We start from the raw sequence: 20388 nt of genomic DNA, 5'->3' as shown, positions 1-20388 counted from the left end.
AAGAATCACAAGCACGAGAGAGAAGCGGTGGAGATATATGTAAGTAAAAGCGCATATTCCAGCCGTGTGATCACTGGCCGGGCGCAAATACCGGCATGCCAGCGCAGTAACGGGAGGGTTAGGTGAAATGCATAGCACCATGTGCACCCAACCGAGGCGGAGACGGGCCACTGGTTTATGCTTGGACGTTCTCCCGCCTCTGCTTGGCCAGCTTGGTGCGTTCGGAGGTTTGCACATACACGACATTAACGATATATCGACTGGCTCCCCACGGATGGAGGACGTATCTCCGCCTGACACAGGTGTCAGGCGGTTAGGTGTTAGGTTGATGTAATGCACTTGCATGCAGCAGTTGAAATGCCTAAAACACATGTCGGTTGACCCTATTGCTGTGAGTAAAAAATCCCTGTTGGGCAGTCAGCCATCTGCTTCCGTCCCTAGTTGATATATGTATGCCAGTAAATGCTTTCGGGAGACGTGATTACTTCGCGGACCCTCGGCACCACGGCATTGATCTGCACGATCTCCAGATATCTTCAAGCAGCTAATCTCCATCACGCGACATGGTTATATGCTTGCTCGACGGAGAGATGAAGCCGCAGCGTTACTTCGCGCGGACTCTGATGTAGATGTGATGTGGTCTCAAACTCCCTCCAACCCCGGCCAGGACGTGAGCAGCATGAAATATGGATCAGGAACAACCCAATCCAGCGCATGTTATACATGATGTACTCCCTTACAGGCCAAAGGGCGAAGGTGGGAGAAGAGAAAAGAAATATACCCGGATTAGCTAAGCATCCCCTAGTTGCTGATCCTGTTCAGGGGTAGAAGCATCACCAGCGAGAATCACAGCGACTGGACTTTGAAAAGTATGAGCCGCTCGTTCGGCCAGCAGAGAGGGTGGGTGACGATACGACCGTATCTCTGAGCTCATGGTCTTCTGATACCCGTTTCCGTGCGACGGCCTGCCCGAGCACGAAGTATCTGTCTGCAATGCGGCGTCTCTCACCTCGACGACGACCGTGTTGGAGACCAGGTTGATCTGGTCCCTGGCAGATGTAGCTGTGGAATGAAAGGCGATGCAGGCAACCCCCTGCCCTGGTCGGAGCACCGAGGACCACCGGTCTACCTTCTGTTCTATACACATCACGCCGTGGTGGAACAGCAACGGGCAAAAATGCGTTGTTTGTGAAGGTCGCATGGAAAAAGGAAACATGGCCTCCAAGCTGGCTGAAATGGAGATCATCGTCGTTGGAGCGCCTCCTGACGGCATAGCACTCGATCTAGGGCCCACCGCGGACAAGCTAGTTACCCAGAATTCCTTTTCCTTGCATGGGCAGGTGAGGTGCGAACTGGGATGAGCTGCTCTGTTCCTGCCGGCGTGGAGCATGGAAGTGCGACCCCCAGTTATTGGGAAAATGCAAAAAAAAATAATGACGAGCTCTGGAGTCGATCGCTGCTTGTGCAAAAAAAATATAAATTAATATCTGCTCGCTGTCCCATCTCCGGGATGGTCGATGCTGATGCGGATGGGAACTGACTTGCGTCTGATATCCCGCATGCTCAGTAGACAGCCGGCATTTTTTTATCTATTTATCACTCCACTGTCCTTCCTTTGATTCCCTTTTCTTCTTCTTCTTCTTTTATATTATTTCTCTTGGATAAAGACGAACGCTATCCACAGCCACCTCAAGTGACTTCGAGATGAAGTCATCAACCCTCCTTTTGGGCGTGTCCTCCCTTGCCCTCACCTCCTTTGCATTTCCTACCGTGAACCAGAATCAAAACCGATTCGAGATCCGCGACAGCCTTGCTGACGAGAATAAACCACAGGCTATCAAAGATGCTTTCACCCATGCCTGGAAGGGGTATTTGAAATATGCCTATCCACTGGATGAGCTCAAGCCTGTGTCGAACAAGGGAACCAATCCACTGTAGGAGATAACAATACCCCTTTTTTTCCATTTCTCTAGATGGATAATCGTCGTCGCCTGTGCTTATAATCTACGTAGAAATGGCTGGGGTGCTACGCCGGTTGATGCGCTTTCCACCGCAATTATCATGGGTCTACCAGACGTTGTCAATGCTATTTTAGACCATGTCGCGAAGATCAACTTCAGTAAGACAGACGATATGTGCAGCCTCTTCGAGACCACGATCCGCTACCTGGGAGGAATGCTGTCGGGTTATGACCTGCTGAAGGACTCTGCTATGGGTGTTGATGTATGTTTCAGTCGCCCCCTTCTGATGCTGGAAATGCGCTATGGTAGTACTGAGAATACTGACATCTCTGTTAGCCCAAGAAGGTCGACGTGTTGCTTAAGAAGGCTACGGAGCTGGCAGATGTTTTGAAGTTCGCTTTCGACACCGAGTCTGGTGTGCCATACAATAACTTGAACATCACTGCTCAAGAAGGTGTAAGTTTAGCTTCGTTTATCAGACTCTTCGCCGAATTTACTCGGGCTGATATACCTCATCGTAGGACGGCTCTACCAACAACGGCCTTGCAACCACCGGCACATTGGTTCTTGAATGTAAGAGTGACTTGTATGACGGCTTACTGGAGCATTGGGCTAATTCACAGTATAGGGACGCGCCTTTCTGATCTGACCAAGAAGGACGAGTACGCAAAACTTGCTCAGAGGGCCGAAGCGCACCTGTTAGATCCACAGCCCAAGTCCAACGAGGTTTTCCCGGGTCTTATCGGGGGAAGTATTAATATCAAGACTGGCAAGTTCGAGGGCGCGAGTGCTAGCTGGGAGGGCGGCGATGATTCGTTCTATGAATACCTGATCAAGATGTACATCTATGATCGCAGTGCATTTGGCAAGTATAAGGACAGGTGAGAGCTTAAACCCAGAAATAAATTTACTCGTGTATATTTCTCATACATATGAGGTATGCTGACAAAGTTATGCAGGTGGGTACTCGCTGCTAAGTCGACTATGGAGAAGTTGAAGAGCTCCCCGATAGGGCATCCTGATACCACTTTCATCGGATCCTGGTCAAACGGTGCATTGGCCAAGAGCTCTCAGCACCTTGCCTGTTTTGCCGGCGGCAACTTCATCCTTGGTGGACGAGAGTTGAACCGACCTGAATTCACACAATTTGGACTTAAGCTGGTCGACGGCTGCCACAAGACGTATTCGAACACCGTAACCAAGATTGGTCCCGAATCATTCGGCTGGGATGTGAAGAAGGTTCCTGAATCGCAGGCCGAATTCTTTGCCAAATCCGGCTTTTATCTTAACAGTGCTGGCTACGTGTTGAGACCAGAAGTTATTGAGAGCATCTACTACGCTTACAGGGTCACTGGAAACAAGAAGGTATGCAGATCCATCACGCGGTTAATAGAGAGTTGCTAGGCTAACCCAACTGCGTTATAGTATCAACGATGGATCTGGGACGCCTTTGTGGCCATCAACGAAGTCACCAAGACCGATAGCGGCTTCTCGTCGATAAGCAATGTAAACGCTGCCAACGGCGGATCCAAGACTGACAGCCAGCCAAGCTTCTTCTTCGCTGAGACAATGAAATATGTCTATCTAGCTCACTCAGAAGGTACGTTTTGCAATCTTGAAGAGCGCATAGTATCGAGCTCTGGGCTAAATGCTAACTTCACCTGCAGAGGCCGACTGGCAGATCAGCCGTGGTGGAAAGGACAAGTTCGTCTTCAACACGGAGGCCCATCCCTTCCGCGTCCGTAAATAAGCTGTGTGTGACTCGGGCGGACTGTTCCCGTTGCCTTCTTTTCGTTGTATATATTTTTCTTGCATGGAGGGATGTCCCTGTCGCTCTTCTCACTCCTAGACTCCTAGTAATATGCAGTCTTTCCATTCTTCCGGCGTGTCCCATGCTCTCTCCTTCCTACTTCCTTGATGAGTAAGCGATGAATAGTGCTGAGTAAGCGATGAGTAAGAAACGGTTATTACCTAAGCTGCTTATTAACTGACTAAGCACAGTGGTGCGGCTATCGCCGGCTGATCCCGCCGAGACCGCGGCTAGGGGCCTCCCCCACAGCCCGATCGAGCAAGGAAAGCGGCCTGGAAAGTCGCAAGAGCGAGGTTTTAGGCCCGTAGCGCGCGTCAGCTTTTCCACCGTCAACATCACCACCCTCAGCATCACCATGTCTGTCGTTATCTGGGGAGTGGCACGGCGGAATCACATCACGTAACGGCTAACAGACACGCCGACCCGAAAGCGGAAACGAAGCAGTGAAGGGAAGACGGAGCGACGAACGACGAGAAGAAAGGGCGTGGAACGGGCTATAAGCAAGGAATGGAGGGCGCAGACGTCGACAGACCAACGTGGAGCCGGGCGTCGAGCCGGAGAGAATTCCTGCGCACATATAAAGCATGCATGTCATGTCGTCAGCGCAAAGCGAAGTGTGAACTGGGCGGAAACAACGATCGCGGGATTCCGCCGGGCCCGCCGTGTCTGCGATGCCGCAGAGAGCAGCGGAACTGCTTGTTTAGTGAGGACCGGGCCTGGGCGCGGAAGAAGAAGAAGGGTATGCTGCCACTCCTCCCCGCTTTCCTCCCCGCATTCCGCCTTTCCGCTCCCCGGCTGTGGTTTTTTTTTATTCTGCCGGGTTGGCGGATAAATCGCGGGAATCAGCGTACCAGGCAGGAGGATCATATTACACATCTTAACGTCTCTTGTCTTGGTTGTCTTGGATATGGAGTACGGCTGACACATACATCTCTTTATCTATATATAGAATCAGGAAACACCTCTGTGCCAGAGCCCTCGACCCCATTTGCTACGTCAGGCCAAATACCCGGCGGTGATGGTGATGCGGAGGAAGGGAATCAAGTGTCCATGAACCAATCGTCTCACGATGGATTCTACTCCGTCTCCAACGCCGGAGACATGGATACGCCATCCTCGAGCGGCCACCATGCTCATAACATACCTGGCGCTGCCGCCGGTGCCTCCAATTCGAATACCAGTACTGCTAGCGGACATACAAGCATGCACTTTGACCCCGTTGGCCGCGCGGCGCCTGCCACACCAGCCAATATGAGCAGCACCGGCAGTCTGTCGCCCGTATTAACCTCCTCTACGAATAATAACATGAACAGACGCGAGTATCGAGGCAGCTCGTCCGATCGACATCATCATGCCGGTGCACAGTCGAATAATTCCCACGGCCTCCACAACTCTGTCATGCGAACCGTTGTATCGAGTGGCAACGATGCGCTGAACATCCTATTCCAAGCTGCTGCCCAGGAGCAGGATAATAACATGGTAGATGATGAGCCTAACGACCATCGACAATCGATATCGAAGGAGGGTGGTGCCGATGCTGGAGATGATAGTAATAGTGGTCCTGGTGCCGGTGCTGGTACCGCACAAGATCGATCTTACTCGCAGCAACATCAGAAGGCTCAATCGCATGCTGGAGTGCGCGCCTATGATACTCCAGCATCGACTACCTCGTATGGTGTGTCGCCTGTGTCCGACCCAGCTACATTATCACACGTCGAGCCAGATGTTTTAGCCGTCTGGGATCAATGTCGTTTTGTCAAGATGGGCTGGTTTTCGTCCCGAGAGGCCGTGACTTATGTTGATATGTATGTACACATTTGCCCATCTCCCCATAGCCATGTCACTAATGTATCTCAGGTTCTTCAAAAATATGGCTCCGCTATCTCCTATCCTCACGGATTTCTACTCTCACCATAGAAACCACTTTTGGCTCATCACTCAAGAGCCTGTACTATGCTGTACTATTCTTATGATTTCATCTCGATACCATACGCTACCAGGAGTGGGCGGGGCTTCCCGAGGCTTCTTTATCCACCAAAGACTGTGGCAACACTGTCAACACTTAATCATGCGCGTGATGCTAGGTCAGGAGAAAGGATCCAAAGCCAAAACCCGCACCGTCGGTACCATAGAAGCCCTGTTGGTGATGTCAGAATGGCATCCGCGGTCCCTCCATTTCCCCCCAGAAAGTGACGGGTGGGATTCGGATTTAATGATGGACAACACAACAGAACGTCATGATTCTACAAGCCCTGATTCGTCTGTCTCTGCATCTAGCAGATGGCTGGAGGACGTCATCGAGCCCGCACGCCGCTCTGATCGCATGTCATGGATGCTCCTTGGTTCAGGCCTAACGCTGGCCCATGAACTTGGGATATTCGACACCGACGATTCGCGCGCCAGAAGCTTGATATCTAGCCCTGAAATGGAAAATCAAGGCTTCCCACTTGATGAAACGATCAGCTTCCCCCGCCATCGTATCCGTCAGCTGCTATATGTGTTTATCAACCAGTTAGCCTCCCGGTTAGGTTGCATGTCGCTAATGCCGCAGAGCCTGAACCATTCTGTCGTTGCACCGTTAATGCAGAATAACAGCATTGATGAGTGGCAGACCTTTATGAACTCGTGGATCGAGTTAACGAAACTAGCGAAATCTGTAACGGATATGTTTTTCCCGTCTGCGACGTTTACACGGCAGCAATTGCATAGCGGTCGATATATCGGGCTTTTAGATCACTTCCGCCCGCTGCTCTCACAGTGGCGACAGAAACATCTGGACACGAAACGTAAGCAGAGCATGTTCATTTATATTCACCTAATTCGGCTGACACCTATTTCCTAGATCTATCACGCCCATTCTGTGACATGATATTCATCGAATACCAATTTGTCAGGGTTTACACCAACTCCATCGGCATGCAAGCCGTTGTAGAACGTGTTCTCAACGAATCCGACCCTGACGTAGTCATGGAAGACGTCCGCCAGGCAAACATGGACGAAATCGACTATGAATTCATCCAAGAAGTTATCGACGGGTCATGCAGCCTACTGCAGAAAGTCATCTCGCTCGCAGAAAGTGGCGCTCTCCGATTTTCTCCCGTCAGAATATTTCTGCGCATCACGAGCTCATCGATATTCCTTCTCAAGGCGCTAAGCTTGGGCGTCCGTAATGCCAAACTTCAAGAATCGTTGGACATATTGACTAGGAGTATCCAGGCACTACGATCTAGTTCGCTGGACGATATACATCTGGCATCTAGATATGCGACGCTACTAGACTCTCTCCTCTCTCGGCTACGGCGAAGCTTTGTGTTATCGAATAAGAATCCAAAGGTTAGCCGAACAACAACCCGTCCATCCTCCGTTACTCCTTTGCCAAAGGCACAAAACGCTTCTCCAGCAAACCAACCACCTCAGCCATCACCACAACAACCTCAACAGCAACAACAACAGCAGCAGCAGCAATTACCCCATCCGCTACAGCAGGCACAAATGCAACAGTATTCTCCCAGTGGCATCCCCGGCCCTGTCCCTATGAATGCGTCGATGGATGTTACAAATAACCCAGTCTTCGATGATCCAATCTCATCACTAAACGACATTAGTGCCGACGATTGGCTTTCGTTGCCCTTTGATCCATCAATGGCGCCGTTCGGGGATGGCGGTAACCAGGCTTGGTCTGGCTTCGAAGGGGCAAATTTGAACTTCATCTGGAACCTGCCCTCGTGAAATATTCCATTTTGCATAGCACCCAATCGCCGCCAACGGTCAGGCTTTTACGCAGGGGAATCGCGAACTTACTTCGGAACTAGCAATTATTCAACCTTCTACAGTGTTACTCTTGTGGAGTATCGACGTCTATCTCCCTCTCTCGAGGGGAGACCACCCAACGAAAATGTCACCATGATCCAAGATAGCGCGCATGATACGCACTTGTAAAGTGACCGACTAAGACATCGGCACATACGTTTATACTCTCACTCGCACATCAGGCGTGTACATATCTCCTACGCCTTGCAGTTTTTTAAGCTCCATTATATACACCCTCTGAAACGTCTAGTCTATTTCAGGGGTATTAACTCAATTTCGCACATTTTCAAGGTAAATCCTCAAATGTCAATATATATTCCAGCGCCGTCGCTGACATATACGATGTCAGACATCTTTTTATATATATATACCCTTCTTCTCAGATATTTCTTTCACGACATGTATCTCAACTCTGCTTTTAGATTTCCCGCCGTAACGAGCCCCAAGTGAAACCAGACAATCACCTAAATTAAATCATAATAGATTTCTACCTGTATGTATGATAAACACTAACAATAACCCGCATAACGTTCAAGATCTTTCCCACCTAAAGGTCTCCAATGATACTATCCCGCCCCCCTTTGATTCTGCTATGGTTACTGCATCTTTAATCGTTGTTTCATAGACGAATCCGTTCTTCTCATACACCCTACGGCTGGCGATGTTTCCCTCGAATACACCGATCCGGACATCCTGCATGTTCAGATACTCTTTTCCCCATTCAAGCATGACCGCGGCTGCAGCCGTCGTGATGCCACGCCCTTGGTGAGATGGGCTGAGGAAGTCTATCCATTTTATCAGCCACAGCCGTAAATACTTAATCTGAAATGTTAATCTGAAAGGGCGGTTTAAAGGAAAAACTTACTCCCTATAGTCCATGCAATGCTTTTATCACCAGCCTCTTTGGCTTCGTTGGCCTTATTCGCTTCTTCTCTCTCTGCTTCGTCCTCGATTTCCAGAAACGTATGTTTGCTCACGGTTATACACCCTATCAATAACTCCTCGCCAGTGTCCGGCTGTATCTCGCGAATTGAATTCACAGGGCAAGCCTTAAAGAATTTATTTTTGCGTTTTCCATCTTCCCCTAGCAGCATATCCTCCTTCATGACCTGTGAATTCTCATCGATGCACATTTGGATGTATTCTTTTGCGTGTTCTAACGTGTAAGGATAGGGAGGGCTGCTGAGCCATTTCGCCACAGTTATATCGTTCAGTATTCGTGCTTTTGCGCTTGCATCCTCGAGTCTCTCGGGTGTGATGATGATGTCTGGATGGCTGGAAAGCGTAAGGTATGGCTCTCCACCGGGTCTATCGTATCGTAAAGCCATTTTTTCTAGCCCTAGTCATCTCAGATTTCGCAACCGCCTCGAAAATTATCTATGATAAGACACTTTTTTTCATCTAACCAGGCTTTGGGGGTTGGTTTTATAGATCTGGAGGATTGATGTATGAGTCAACGCCAATTAGTAAGGCTCCTTTACGTAGTTAGACATGCAATACCCCGGTCTAGTATATGCCGATAATCTGTTGGATTTCTTTGTCGCCGTGTCTGCCTACTCCTGGTATCCTACTCAGTACATAATGGATTGCACCTTTGTAGTGTTTTTAAGAAAATCTATCAGGCTAAGTTGTTGCTGCTGCTGTGTATAAATTCCTACTATATACAAAATAACTATCATCATTAATTCTATTTACAATAAACCATTGTCCCCAAGAGTTAGCGCCAGGATGAAGACTCAGCCCCCTACTGGAGTCTCAGGCTGAGACATGTAACCAAGAACCCGGATGCGCCGGTTCAGAGGCAACAACTTGAGGGGATATTTGAAACGGGCCTCCATATTTTAGTCGATGCGAGCTGCCTCTGCCCACGGCCTTATACGTGTGACAGGTCCTTTGTACACGGCGTGGGCGTGGGCAAAATAATAGATCAACGAGGATATCACCACTCCGCCGTAAATAGCACAGCTCCAGTTCATGGTCTTTGTATCAACTTTGCTAGTAAGCGGGAAGAATGAAAAGCTAAATGCGATTAAAAGGAATAGAATGGCAATGGTTTCAACTGTGCTGGACCATGCACCCATACTCCATCTAGCAGGTGGGAGTGGTTCACCACGCCAGCGCCTGAGGCGGACACAGGAGATAGAAATGATATATGAGGATAGAAGAGAGGCAATACCGAGCGATAGGATGGCCTGGAATGCTACTGTGGATCCAATGTTGATGAGAGATAGGAGACAGACGATGAAGAAGCTGACGTAGAGCGAGTTGAGGGGCACAACGAATCGTTTATCAATCTAAGCATAGGTTGAAGGGTAAGTATATGATCACGGAGTTGCAATGGTGTTCAAGGAAGTGTTTGCCATACCTTGGCAAAGAATGAGGGAAAGGGGATTCCACCGTCACGGGCAAATGCATAGAGCTGGCGTGAAGTGGTTGCAACGTTGCTGATGGCCGAACAGGCCTGGAGGACCAACATAAGGGATGTCATCGCAGTTGTCGCCCTCACCGAACGGGTGGCATGCAAGAAAACGGAAATGAATGGAAAGCCTGTCTGATCTGCAAGGACCGTATCAACGTTGTACACGCAGAAGGCGTATGTGATTAACATAATTAGGCCAGTGCTGCCGTTCAATATAAGCGTCCAGAGCATGCTTAGGGGTAAGACTCGAGATGCATCCTTGATTTCTTCAGCTATTTGCGACAGAAGGTCAGAAGTTGATACTTGAATAGTGCAGGCGGGCGTAAAGGAGGTACATACACATGTGTACAGCAGAATCAGGTCCTATATAGATAGCAAGGTCAGCAATCTTAGAGTCTCAATTTTGGTGATACAGGTCTGTACCTATCAAAGCGTATATTGGAGCTCCTAATCCAACCAGGCACGCCAGGCCATTATTCCCCCAGCCTCCTCTATCAACGACGTTTAAAAAGACGTCCTCTGCTGAATTTAATGGGGCTAGCACCCACAGCGGAATCAGAACTGCGAAGAACCCGAATACGTGGACGAGTAGGATGACTCCTTCAATGAACGGTAGCTTTTGTGCAAAGAAAGTGTTGAAAATAATGGCAATAAATGCGATTGCAATGATAAGCAGAGTGCCATGCCATCGCTCCGGAGTATAGCTGTGAGGATAATTAATTGCAATTAAGCCAATAAGCATATTCGCAACAGTATAGGAACAGCCTGCGATGCCAGTATGCCAACCAAGCACGCAAACCCAGCCGGTAACATAGCTCAAGAACTTTTGGGAGCTAGCTGGCGCGAATTCGGATACCCAGTGGTACTGGCCTCCTGAAGTGGGCGCCCTGTAGAGAAATGATATATGAGAATATTCTTCTTCTTTAATTTTGGGGGGAGCAAGTACTCACATCGACGCCATCTCCGCCATTGCTAGTATCACGAATGAAAAGCCGAATAGCCCACCGATGTAGGTATAGATCATTCCACTCAAACCACCGTTTATCAACCCAGTTGTACTTGCGCTGTATAGACGGCATGTCAGAGCCTTATTCGATAACTATTTGAACGTGAAATCGTTGGACGCACATCATGACCACCTCCCAAGTGCACATAAGGACGGCAGCAAAGCCCAGGACCGATACAAAACGGAAATTCCGCTGTGAGAAAGAGAGAAGATAAGCATGACGGTTCAGCATTCGAGTTTTTGACCAGAAATGAGAGGATTGGAAATTTCAATCAAAAACACCTACGTTTAATTCTTGGTTGTTTCCGACTCGATACATGTCGCGTTTGTCCTGAAGTGTTCCTCCATTCATGGAAGCCACATTTTCACCGGCCTCCTCACTCGAATGGCAGTTGACCCCAGGCGACGCCTCATACTTGGTCTCTGATTTAACTCCCATGGCGACGGCCTAATCGACACGGATTCTGGAGATATGAGCTGGTTCCTTATCGCAAAGGAGACGTGGGAGACAATGGGTTTAAAAGAAGCGGCAGCATGCACGATCGCAATGTCGATGGAGCCCGCGGAACCTCATCCAATGTCCGATCCCAGATGCTGGACGAAACTAACGCGGGATAGGGTATCATTCTCCTAGAGGGGTTCGAAGATAGACGGACATTCCCTCCATTCTGGGATAGGCAGGGAAATTTGTCGGTATCCGAGTCGACGGTCACTGCTAGACACCCGCTCGCAGGGGATATACATGTACACGGTTACGGCATTCCCGGACGATCAAATATAACAAGGATAAACGGATGCAATCAAGCTGGCCAGAAAGCCAGCTATGCAAGGGATGTGTCCTGCCCAGCAAACGTCTTTTCGCCTCTACAGCAGGAACGGCGCCAGAATACGCCAATGAACTGGAAAGCCGGAGCCAGAAGCTTGATGGAGTAAAAGCTTACCCAGCTACGAAAGTTCTCGGTCAGACAGGGCTGCGGTGTATAATTATGGAGTATTATATTAAGGATGCTGGGATATCAACATCCGTACTGTCAATTTATTATCTTCGGGATCGCCCGCCAATGAGCACTGGCGAAGACATGCGGCTTGCTCTAGCATCCTCAAGACCCGGACGCACCAAAGGAATATCTCCATTACCGTGCATACATATAGGTATGTGCATGCCTATATATGTCTAGGAAGTCAAGCTTCCATGCTCACGAAGAACAAGAGGGAACCTTTCCATGAAAATGCACATTTACACTGGCCACCAGAGTGGAGAAAGCGCCAGTGGTTATGGCCATTCTGTTTTCTGGCTTTTGCTCTGAGATCTCCTCGATTTTAAAATAGTACTGCTTCCTCCCGCTCTCCATCTGCCTATAAATATATTAAGCTTAAGGCTTTAGCTTTCGGCTTAAAGTTCCTGACTTTAGTAGCCGTTTTCGTTTAAATACTTCGCCTGTCCGTCGCTTTCTTTGTGGCGAGGAAAACGCTAATCAAAGCCGAGCATTTCCCAGGCCAAAATATCGGATATACAAATTCAACTCTTTCATTGGCGCGCCCTTGGTGCGATTGACCGATGAATTTTACGTGACTGGAATACCTTTCCTACTACGGAGTACACGGAGCATACGGAGCACATCCGCATCAAACGGGAGACGTTACCCTCTGTTCTTAACCATGTGCTATAATGCTTTATTCCTGTCAGGCCCTTGTATACTCCATACTCCCTAGGTATTATGTGCGACGTTATTTCTCTGGTCATACGGAGTATACATACATGGATTACATGCATATTAACTACTATGTGATACTCTGTGCTAATGTATACTGGGTCCGGAATCCCTGGTACTATGTGGCACTGACAGGAATACTGCTCTCCAATGAATGACTCGCCAACATCATTGTGACGACCCCGCTGGGGTGCTTCCAGGTCTTCTTGATTGATGTGGGTGTGTTGGTTTCGACCATTTCCGATGTGATCATTCACTTTTTGGTGGTAGTGGAGCGCGAATTTGCAACGCCTCCAGTATCTTCGGTTCGAACATATCGCTCTGGCGGCCATCCCTTGTTGCGAGATTTTATTCTGTACGGAGTACTCCGTACAAGGGGAGAAATTGGGACCCTACCCAGACCAAAGACCTGGGCCCAAATTTATTTCCTAGCTTAGGATAAATCAAAATAGTGCAGGATAAATCAAAATAGTGCAGGATAAATCAAAATAGTGCGGGATCAATCCTGCTTGGAAGGTCCACGCTATATCCGATTGTCTTGCCGCGGAGCCCCTGCATCCCCGAATGAGAGGATTGCAGACGGAACTTTTGAAGCCCTCCTATTCGACCGCAGACCCACTAGACACTTGATCTACAGATCATATCTACGGATTACACGTTTACCAATGCGCAGTCTCTTATATTGGGTACCCTCTATGATAGCTATAGATCTGATATTCTTGGGAGTTTCATAAATCCAACCTCCCAAAATATAACTTCATGCTATGGAGCAAATTTTCGAGTTGGTCAAGCCCGATTTTCACGCTCCAGGACTCGATGTTAGACGGTTGTTCACTGATTAATCGAGGCTTAATCGATGGACAGCCCATCTACCAATCCAGATGGTCATCGTGCCTATTTTATCACGGACGCTGATCAAGGCGGGCATATCGTCATCATTTCAACTCTTTTGATGTCATGGATGGTATTATGTTTCTTTATTCGAATATATATTCGATCAGACATAAACGGTCCTTTCGGTTTGGATGATTCAATTACTGGAATAGCCTCTGTAAGTTCTCTCGTCATCAGGTTCCCTCTCAAACCTCCCGAAGGTAGTGCCATTTTGATCGGACTAACACTCTCACTGAATTTACCTAGGCACTAGGCATTGTACATGTTGGCATATTATTAAAGGCAGTTAAGCAGGGAGTGGGAAAATCGAACCAACTCCTACGTCCTTCCGATGTGAATTCAGCCGAACAGGTGCGATTATTTCTCTCCTCCATCCATTTTCTTCTTCCCCCCATTACAACCGTATAATTCTACAGGGGAACTAAATTTATATCCTAGTCTTTATATACTAGTGACATATTTTTCATTTTGGCACATTCCTGCGCTAAAGCTTCCGTGGCATTGCTCTTATTCCGATTGGGACGTGACCCCCTATACAAACGCGTGTGCGCTACGATAGCTTTTGTTATAGGCGTATGGGGAGTTTCATCTACGGCTACCATATCACTCAAGTGTGACCTTTCAGAACCCTGGGTGTTGAATGAACAATGCAGAAATATTGTTTGTAGAATTTCTCGTCTTCCAGTGCCTTAGCGTCGCTGACACCCACTAACGGTTTACCGGTTTTGACCATAGGAGTTGCGATGGCAAATTATCACGGCATTTGATGTCTTGACAGAATTATTACTTTTGGGGATGCTGGTATATCTCATATGGGGGCTGCAAATGATAATGAGCCGAAAAATTGTCATCGTCAGCGCTTTCGCGTGCAGACTTCCGTAAGCCTCACTTATTCTATCCCTAACCAGCACCACCATCTATCATCAGCCGGAACTAATAGTTAATTTCTGGGTATAGTGTTGCCGGATTTTCCATCTTTCGATTAACGACGATAAGAGGAACGATAGATCTCCAGGACCCAACCCTCTCGATGGTACCCTATGTCATATGGACGGAAATACTTCTACACTACAGTATAATGGCAGCAACAATACCCTGTCTAAAACCGTTTTTCATTGCTTTTAACACAGGATGGGGCCAGGGAAGCCACAGAAGAACGAGCAGATACCATCCCTACGATTCTGGGGCCAGTTCAAAGACCGTCCCTAGTTTCTCCAACAAATTTGGGAAGTTAATAGGGTCTCCACAACCTGCTCATCGAGAAGATACCATCGGGTCAAGAAGTATATCGCAAGCTATACGTCGGGAGGGAGCTGCTGCTTCAATCGCTAGCCATGATTCGCAACAGATGTTCATCCGAGAGACAAGGATATGGACGGTCGAGCACGAAAGTTATGAGATGAGGAATTATGAAGATATAAATCAACATTGATGCATCTGTGGTGGGAACGGCGTGGGATAAACCGGAGTTGGCTTTAAATTTGAAAAATCTGCATAAATGGACTTGTGTCGGGGGTGTACTATTATTATGACTCGATCCTCACTTGGTTCTACATAAACCTGTTCCTCGGGGGTTTTCAATTCTAATGTCTCTGCCTTCTAATGTTTCAACGATCTTCGAACTGATTACCCTGTACCCCTATGCTGGATACCCCCTGCATTGTGAAGCTCTTCGAAACCTACATGTACTCACATACATTAAGTATTTTCAACTGCTGGAGAGCCGTATCTAGCACCCGGAAATCCCCAAAGTCAGCTATATTGTAATATCAAGCCGTTCCTAGGTCTGAGATGAGCTGCGGATCAGAAGATACAATATAACGTTCCTGGTATGCGAGCGGCAAGTAGCAGGGAAATAGCTCCGTCGTTGCATAGCCATGACACATAAGTACCTTTGTACATATTGCAACCGCCCCCTGTTTGTTAGCTAGTTAGTTATCCCTGTTGTGCCTCCGAGACAGACAACCTGAGATAATTGCAGATGGCAGTCAGCCGACGCCGGAAACATGGGAAGTCCATGGCCAATATCTATGCTGGAGACATGCACGACTATTCCGTACAGTATACGGAGTATAGATATGGATATCGCCACATATCAGGTCCTCATGTCTGCACGCTTGCACTCCGTACACGTAGCCGAGATAGCCTATTCTGCTGATGGCGATTTCCACCCAACCCCAAATCTTGGAGTTCACCAGCAGTCTCAACCTGTAAGCTAAGTGGTATAGCTGGATCTAATGAACAGATCTATAATAACGTGCCTGTCTATTAAGAGGGCAAATTTCAAGAGGGAAGGGATTAAGCGGCGTTAAAATAGCGTAGCTAACCACAGGGTTTGACTAACGAGCCCGCCCGGGCCGGCGACTTTTTTTTTCTCTAACCTTCGTAACTTTATAACTCCTATTCCAACCACAATTCCAACCCGTTCCTGAGCAGCCGCCTTGCCCTTGGTATGATGAAGAATATGTAAGGAATTTCTCTCTATGAATCCGAATCAGACCGTTCGGGCGCTGTCTGCGACGAATCTGAGAACGGTTGATAGAACTACGGTGCACCTCAGCCGAGGGGCCAAATACCAGACAACGCTCTTTGTCCGAATGCTCGACTAATGGAAAGAATTGATCTCTATAGATTTTGACCCTATTTAGTTACGGAATTAGCTTTAGCGGTCTACTTTATTTTTGCAAGATGGTGCGCCTCGTCATAACCCGCGTTAATGATTCAGACTGGGACCAGCTCGTAGAGGTTCAATTCAAAGCCTTTGCTGCTGAACAGTTTTGTCAATTTGTCAATGGCAAAGATACTCCGCTGAATAGGGAGCGGTGCAAAAAGAAATACACTTCCTATGAACCTGAAAAATGGGCTGGTGCGCTCTGGCTAAAAGTCATCGATGCCGATGAAGTTGTGGGCGGTCATGGAAACGGCAACAGCAACGGCAACGGCAACGGAAATACCAATGGAAATGGGAACGGGAATGGAAACGGAAACAATCCAACAATTCTAGGGGCCGCACTCTATAGGCTCAACCCGAATTACTCAGCCGAGGATTTGAAGCGGACCGATTTGGATCCTGAAAGCTTTAAGTGGCTGGAAGACCCAGAAGAACGGCGGATTGCGGTGACGGTAATCCACGATGTGATGGACAGGAAGCTGAGATTCATCAAAGAACCGCATATTCGTTAGTCCACAAGTTCTCGTCCCGTCCTTATGCAAGCTTTGCCCTTGGCTAACTTTCTTGATTTTCTCGAATCAGAGCTCTCCATTCTTTTCGTTTCACCTGAACACCAACACAAGGGTATCGGTGGCTCGTTAGTAAATTGGGGGATCCAACTTTCCAAACAGATGATGCTTCCCCTCTGGGTCGAGTCATCGACCACGGCGTATAGCCTTTACGTACGCCACGGGTTCAAGGACCAGATTCGATCGAAGGTCATTATTGGGCCCTGGGACATTGAGTATTCAATTCTGAAATGGGAGCCTGACCAGAGACATCAGCCGGTGAAGGGTAAATGATGAGCCTACTTTGGATGAGCGTTCTCGAAGCGACGGAGGCCTTAAAGATATGTATATAGTGCCATTCTATACTAGATTAGAGTTTCCATGATGGATCAATCCTCCCGCTTTAAGTTGGACTAAGTCGCCCAAGGCTTACCCTAATAACCATTTTGTTCTTGAGAGAACAGCAATATGCCTAGCCTGGTACCCAGCTTTATCCTGATATTCCTTGCTAGCGTCATGCTGTAAACCTGTTGATGCCCGAATCTGCTTTCTGATACTACTTCCCAGGTAAACACTTGACTTAACAGGATACCATAAGGCATATATCTACTCGTATACTCCGTGTACTCAGGAGAAGGATACTGCCCTGAAAGAATAACCGAGGTTCGGCTCTCGGCTCGGCCCGCTCGAAGTCACACCGATGATATAATCCATGACTAAGATACACGTGACTGCTTACTAAAGTTACGTGACGGTAAAGCAATTACGGCTTTTTTTTAGTGTTCGACGCGGTACAAACAATTTGTACTTGGGCAGTCGCGTTTAGTTCGATCTCATCCAGCAGCACCACCACCGCCGTCCCGACGAACGAGGAGATGCACCCAGCCCCAGCTCGTTTACAGGCAGAGATCTCGTCCTCACCAGCGCACTGAGCTGCAATGTATCTCCCTCGGAACCTCATTTCGCACCTCTACCAGCAGCTGCTCCGGTCACATCATCCGTTGTCTCCTCCAGTCCTGATACTCGTGGCATTGGAACCAGATGCTCTATGTGCATGTCGAATCCTCACAGCGCTCCTAAAACGAGACTATATCCCTCACAAAATACAGCCTATTGCCGGATATGGCGACCTCTCTCAGGCTGGCACGGAACTCGTGCATCCAATGCATACATCAAACGGCGGCAGTGGAGGGGTTGTGGTGTGTTTAGGAGTGGGTGGACTGGTTGACTTGAGCGAGACACTTGGCCTGGACGTGAACAAGGACGACCCAGGGGACATGGGCGGAATCGACGTCTGGGTCATCGACGCGCGAAGACCGTGGAATTTGACAAACGTGTTTGGAGGAATGGGCGATCCAGCTACACCGAGAGAATCTGATACCCAGGTCAGAGCCAGTGTCAATGGAGTAGTTCGAGGCCGTTTGACAGATATATACAGGCCAGGTAAGGGGGGCATCATAGCCTTTGACGACGGTGACATTGACGAGGAGCTGGCCGTGGAACGAGATGCGTACTACACCCTCGAAAGTCTCCCTGATGTTGGCGAGGAAGACGGCGACGATGACATTGATAGCGGATCTGACGAGGAGGTCGTAACTCAGAGTAAGAAGAGGAAATCATGGTCAGATCGGTATGATGGTGATATTGCTGCGTCTGACGACGAGGATGGTCGCCCAGCTCAACGACGGCGGAGCAATTCTGTAGGATGCCCCAATTTCATTTGCATGATACAGCTGCTAACGTATCGTTTTTTTACAGGGATCATCCATTGCTTCCCCTCTTAGCTTGAGGGCGAGAAGACATGATTCTTCTCAATCTTCACGATCAGTCTCCCCGGCCTCTGATGCCCTATCCGTCATTCAGCCAAAGGAGCCGTCAACACGAACGTTACGAAGACGCTTACTCCGACTTAAACGGAAACATGAATCCGTTCTTCAGGCATACTATTCCCTCGGTACATCTTACTCAGAACCCATTTCGTCTTTACTATACTCCCTCGCGTCCGAACTTGGTCGAGATGATAACGACTTATTGTGGCTCGCAATCGTTGGGGTCTCGAGTCTAGAGCTTTCTGGACGCACGATGTCAGGCGTAGGAATATCGGATGCTTCTGAATCAGGAGGCTCAGCTGGATGGGGAGGACAAAGAGGAGAACGTATTCGACAGATCTTGCGTGACGAAGTTAGGCGTCTAAACCCACCAGACGAAGGCGAGGCCGGGCGAGATGCAATGAGGAGTGAGATCAACGGCGTCATACCCACCCACGCCCGGTCCCCTACCGACACCTCTATCTTACTATCCCCAGAACCACGTCTTTTTCTATTACGGCATTGGTCCCTATATGACAGCATGCTCCACAGCCCCTATCTCGCGCCCAGGCTACACGTTTGGAACGAGACAGGACGAAAACGGGCGCGGAAGCTCTTAGCAAAAATGGGAGTCAGCCTAAGCCAGTGTCAACAGAATTACACACATATGGACATGGAACTGAAACGTGATCTCCGCCAGAAGATGCTCCAGTATGCTCCAATGTATGGCCTGGAAGGGCTGGTCCCTCCAGCGTCCTCTGGTGGACATTCTGGCACTCGAGAAGGATGGGGTTTCGTCCGATGCTGGGGTTGGAAGGCCTGTCTGTCCGCCACTGATATTGGCGTAATCCTTGGATCCATACTTGAAGTTGGCTCTCTAGGCCCCTCAACAACCATATCACAAGCATTCTCCTCCCATCAAAACTCGTCTAACGCAACGCAGGCCAAGCTAGGAGCTGATAGCTCCAACGTACTGTCCCGATTCTGGAGTGCATATGATGCCCTGGTGCCTACTTCAGATTCCCCTACACAACTCCTGGCTTCGATTCCTCTAGCCCAGCATCTCCATCGAGCAATTTTACGCACGGGAACTGCTCTTCTCTCAAAACACCAGATTCGTCATCTTCGTGCTTTCCGCATTGCCGTCGTAAAAGATGGGCCCGACGTGAAACTCTTCACAAACCCAGGTGCACTAACGAAACTAGCACTCTGGATTGGCGAGGCAGTTCGTATACAAGAGAAGGAAAAAGGAACTGGAATGAAGGTCGGAAAAAAGCGTGCAGCGGGCACACCGCTGGTGCTCGCTGGCCTGGACGAAGATCGAAATGTATACATTGTTGTCGGAACTGGTGGAGGTGGTGGAGTCATCGATTTTGCTGCCATGGCCAAACGGCGTGAGGAGCAGCGAAAGAAGAAGGAGGCGCGAGAAAAGAAAAAGGCCGAGCGGGAAGAGCGACGTGCCAAAAGGAGAGCTGAGATGCAAGAGGATGATGATGAACTAGCCGAGGAGGCAGAATCCTCCGAATCAGAGTCGGAGTCAGATTCAGAATCGGAGCCAGAGCTGGACGGCTTCAGCAGCAAGAACCTAGTTCGAAACCGTTTCGGTATCGCATTCCAAGAGGTTGTCCACGAAACCAACGCGCGAGTGCGAATAGACAGCTTTGAGCATTGCGTTGTGGAAGTGCAAAAGGAGGACCTTGGAGCGTTCTTAGAAGCACTCAGCTTCAGGAGTGTGGTTGGATAAAGCCA

General features: G+C 48.7%; 4 protein-coding genes across 4 annotated transcripts; 3 read left to right on the top strand and 1 right to left on the bottom strand.

The window, feature by feature from the left end:
• Positions 1-1704: 1704 nt before the first annotated feature.
• Positions 1705-7500, top strand: GIQ15_00778 (uncharacterized protein; the record flags this gene model as incomplete). Its single annotated transcript, XM_033548195.1, has 13 exons — positions 1705-1934; positions 2013-2223; positions 2298-2417; positions 2483-2534; positions 2590-2842; positions 2921-3326; positions 3387-3561; positions 3629-3703; positions 3963-4170; positions 4221-4510; positions 4721-5576; positions 5629-6557; positions 6614-7500. The coding sequence occupies 13 exons, from the start codon at positions 1705-1707 to the stop codon at positions 7498-7500; spliced, it is 4692 nt and encodes a 1563-aa protein (XP_033409146.1).
• A 612-nt stretch (positions 7501-8112) lies between these two features.
• Positions 8113-11445, bottom strand: GIQ15_00777 (amino acid permease; the record flags this gene model as incomplete). The annotated part of the gene is made up of 9 exons (XM_033548194.1): positions 8113-8366; positions 8447-8914; positions 9758-9875; positions 9947-10272; positions 10340-10363; positions 10424-10887; positions 10951-11064; positions 11129-11199; positions 11293-11445. 9 exons carry the CDS (start codon positions 11443-11445, stop codon positions 8113-8115), a joined length of 1992 nt encoding a protein of 663 aa, XP_033409145.1.
• Positions 11446-16300: 4855 nt separating this feature from the next.
• On the top strand, positions 16301-17125 carry GIQ15_00776 (uncharacterized protein; the record flags this gene model as incomplete). Its single annotated transcript, XM_033548193.1, has 2 exons — positions 16301-16790; positions 16866-17125. 2 exons carry the CDS (start codon positions 16301-16303, stop codon positions 17123-17125), a joined length of 750 nt encoding a protein of 249 aa, XP_033409144.1.
• A 644-nt stretch (positions 17126-17769) lies between these two features.
• On the top strand, positions 17770-20383 carry GIQ15_00775 (cell division control protein 45; the record flags this gene model as incomplete). The annotated part of the gene is made up of 2 exons (XM_033548192.1): positions 17770-18531; positions 18590-20383. The coding sequence occupies 2 exons, from the start codon at positions 17770-17772 to the stop codon at positions 20381-20383; spliced, it is 2556 nt and encodes an 851-aa protein (XP_033409143.1).
• Between the last annotated feature and the right edge of the window lie 5 nt (positions 20384-20388).

Source organism: Arthroderma uncinatum (assembly GCF_011692745.1).
Source record: "Arthroderma uncinatum strain CBS 119779 chromosome Unknown scaffold1, whole genome shotgun sequence".
In the NCBI taxonomy this organism is placed as follows: domain Eukaryota; kingdom Fungi; phylum Ascomycota; class Eurotiomycetes; order Onygenales; family Arthrodermataceae; genus Arthroderma; species Arthroderma uncinatum.
The sequence above is the reverse complement of the archived record's forward strand: the minus strand, read 5'-3'. Positions and strand labels throughout refer to the sequence as shown.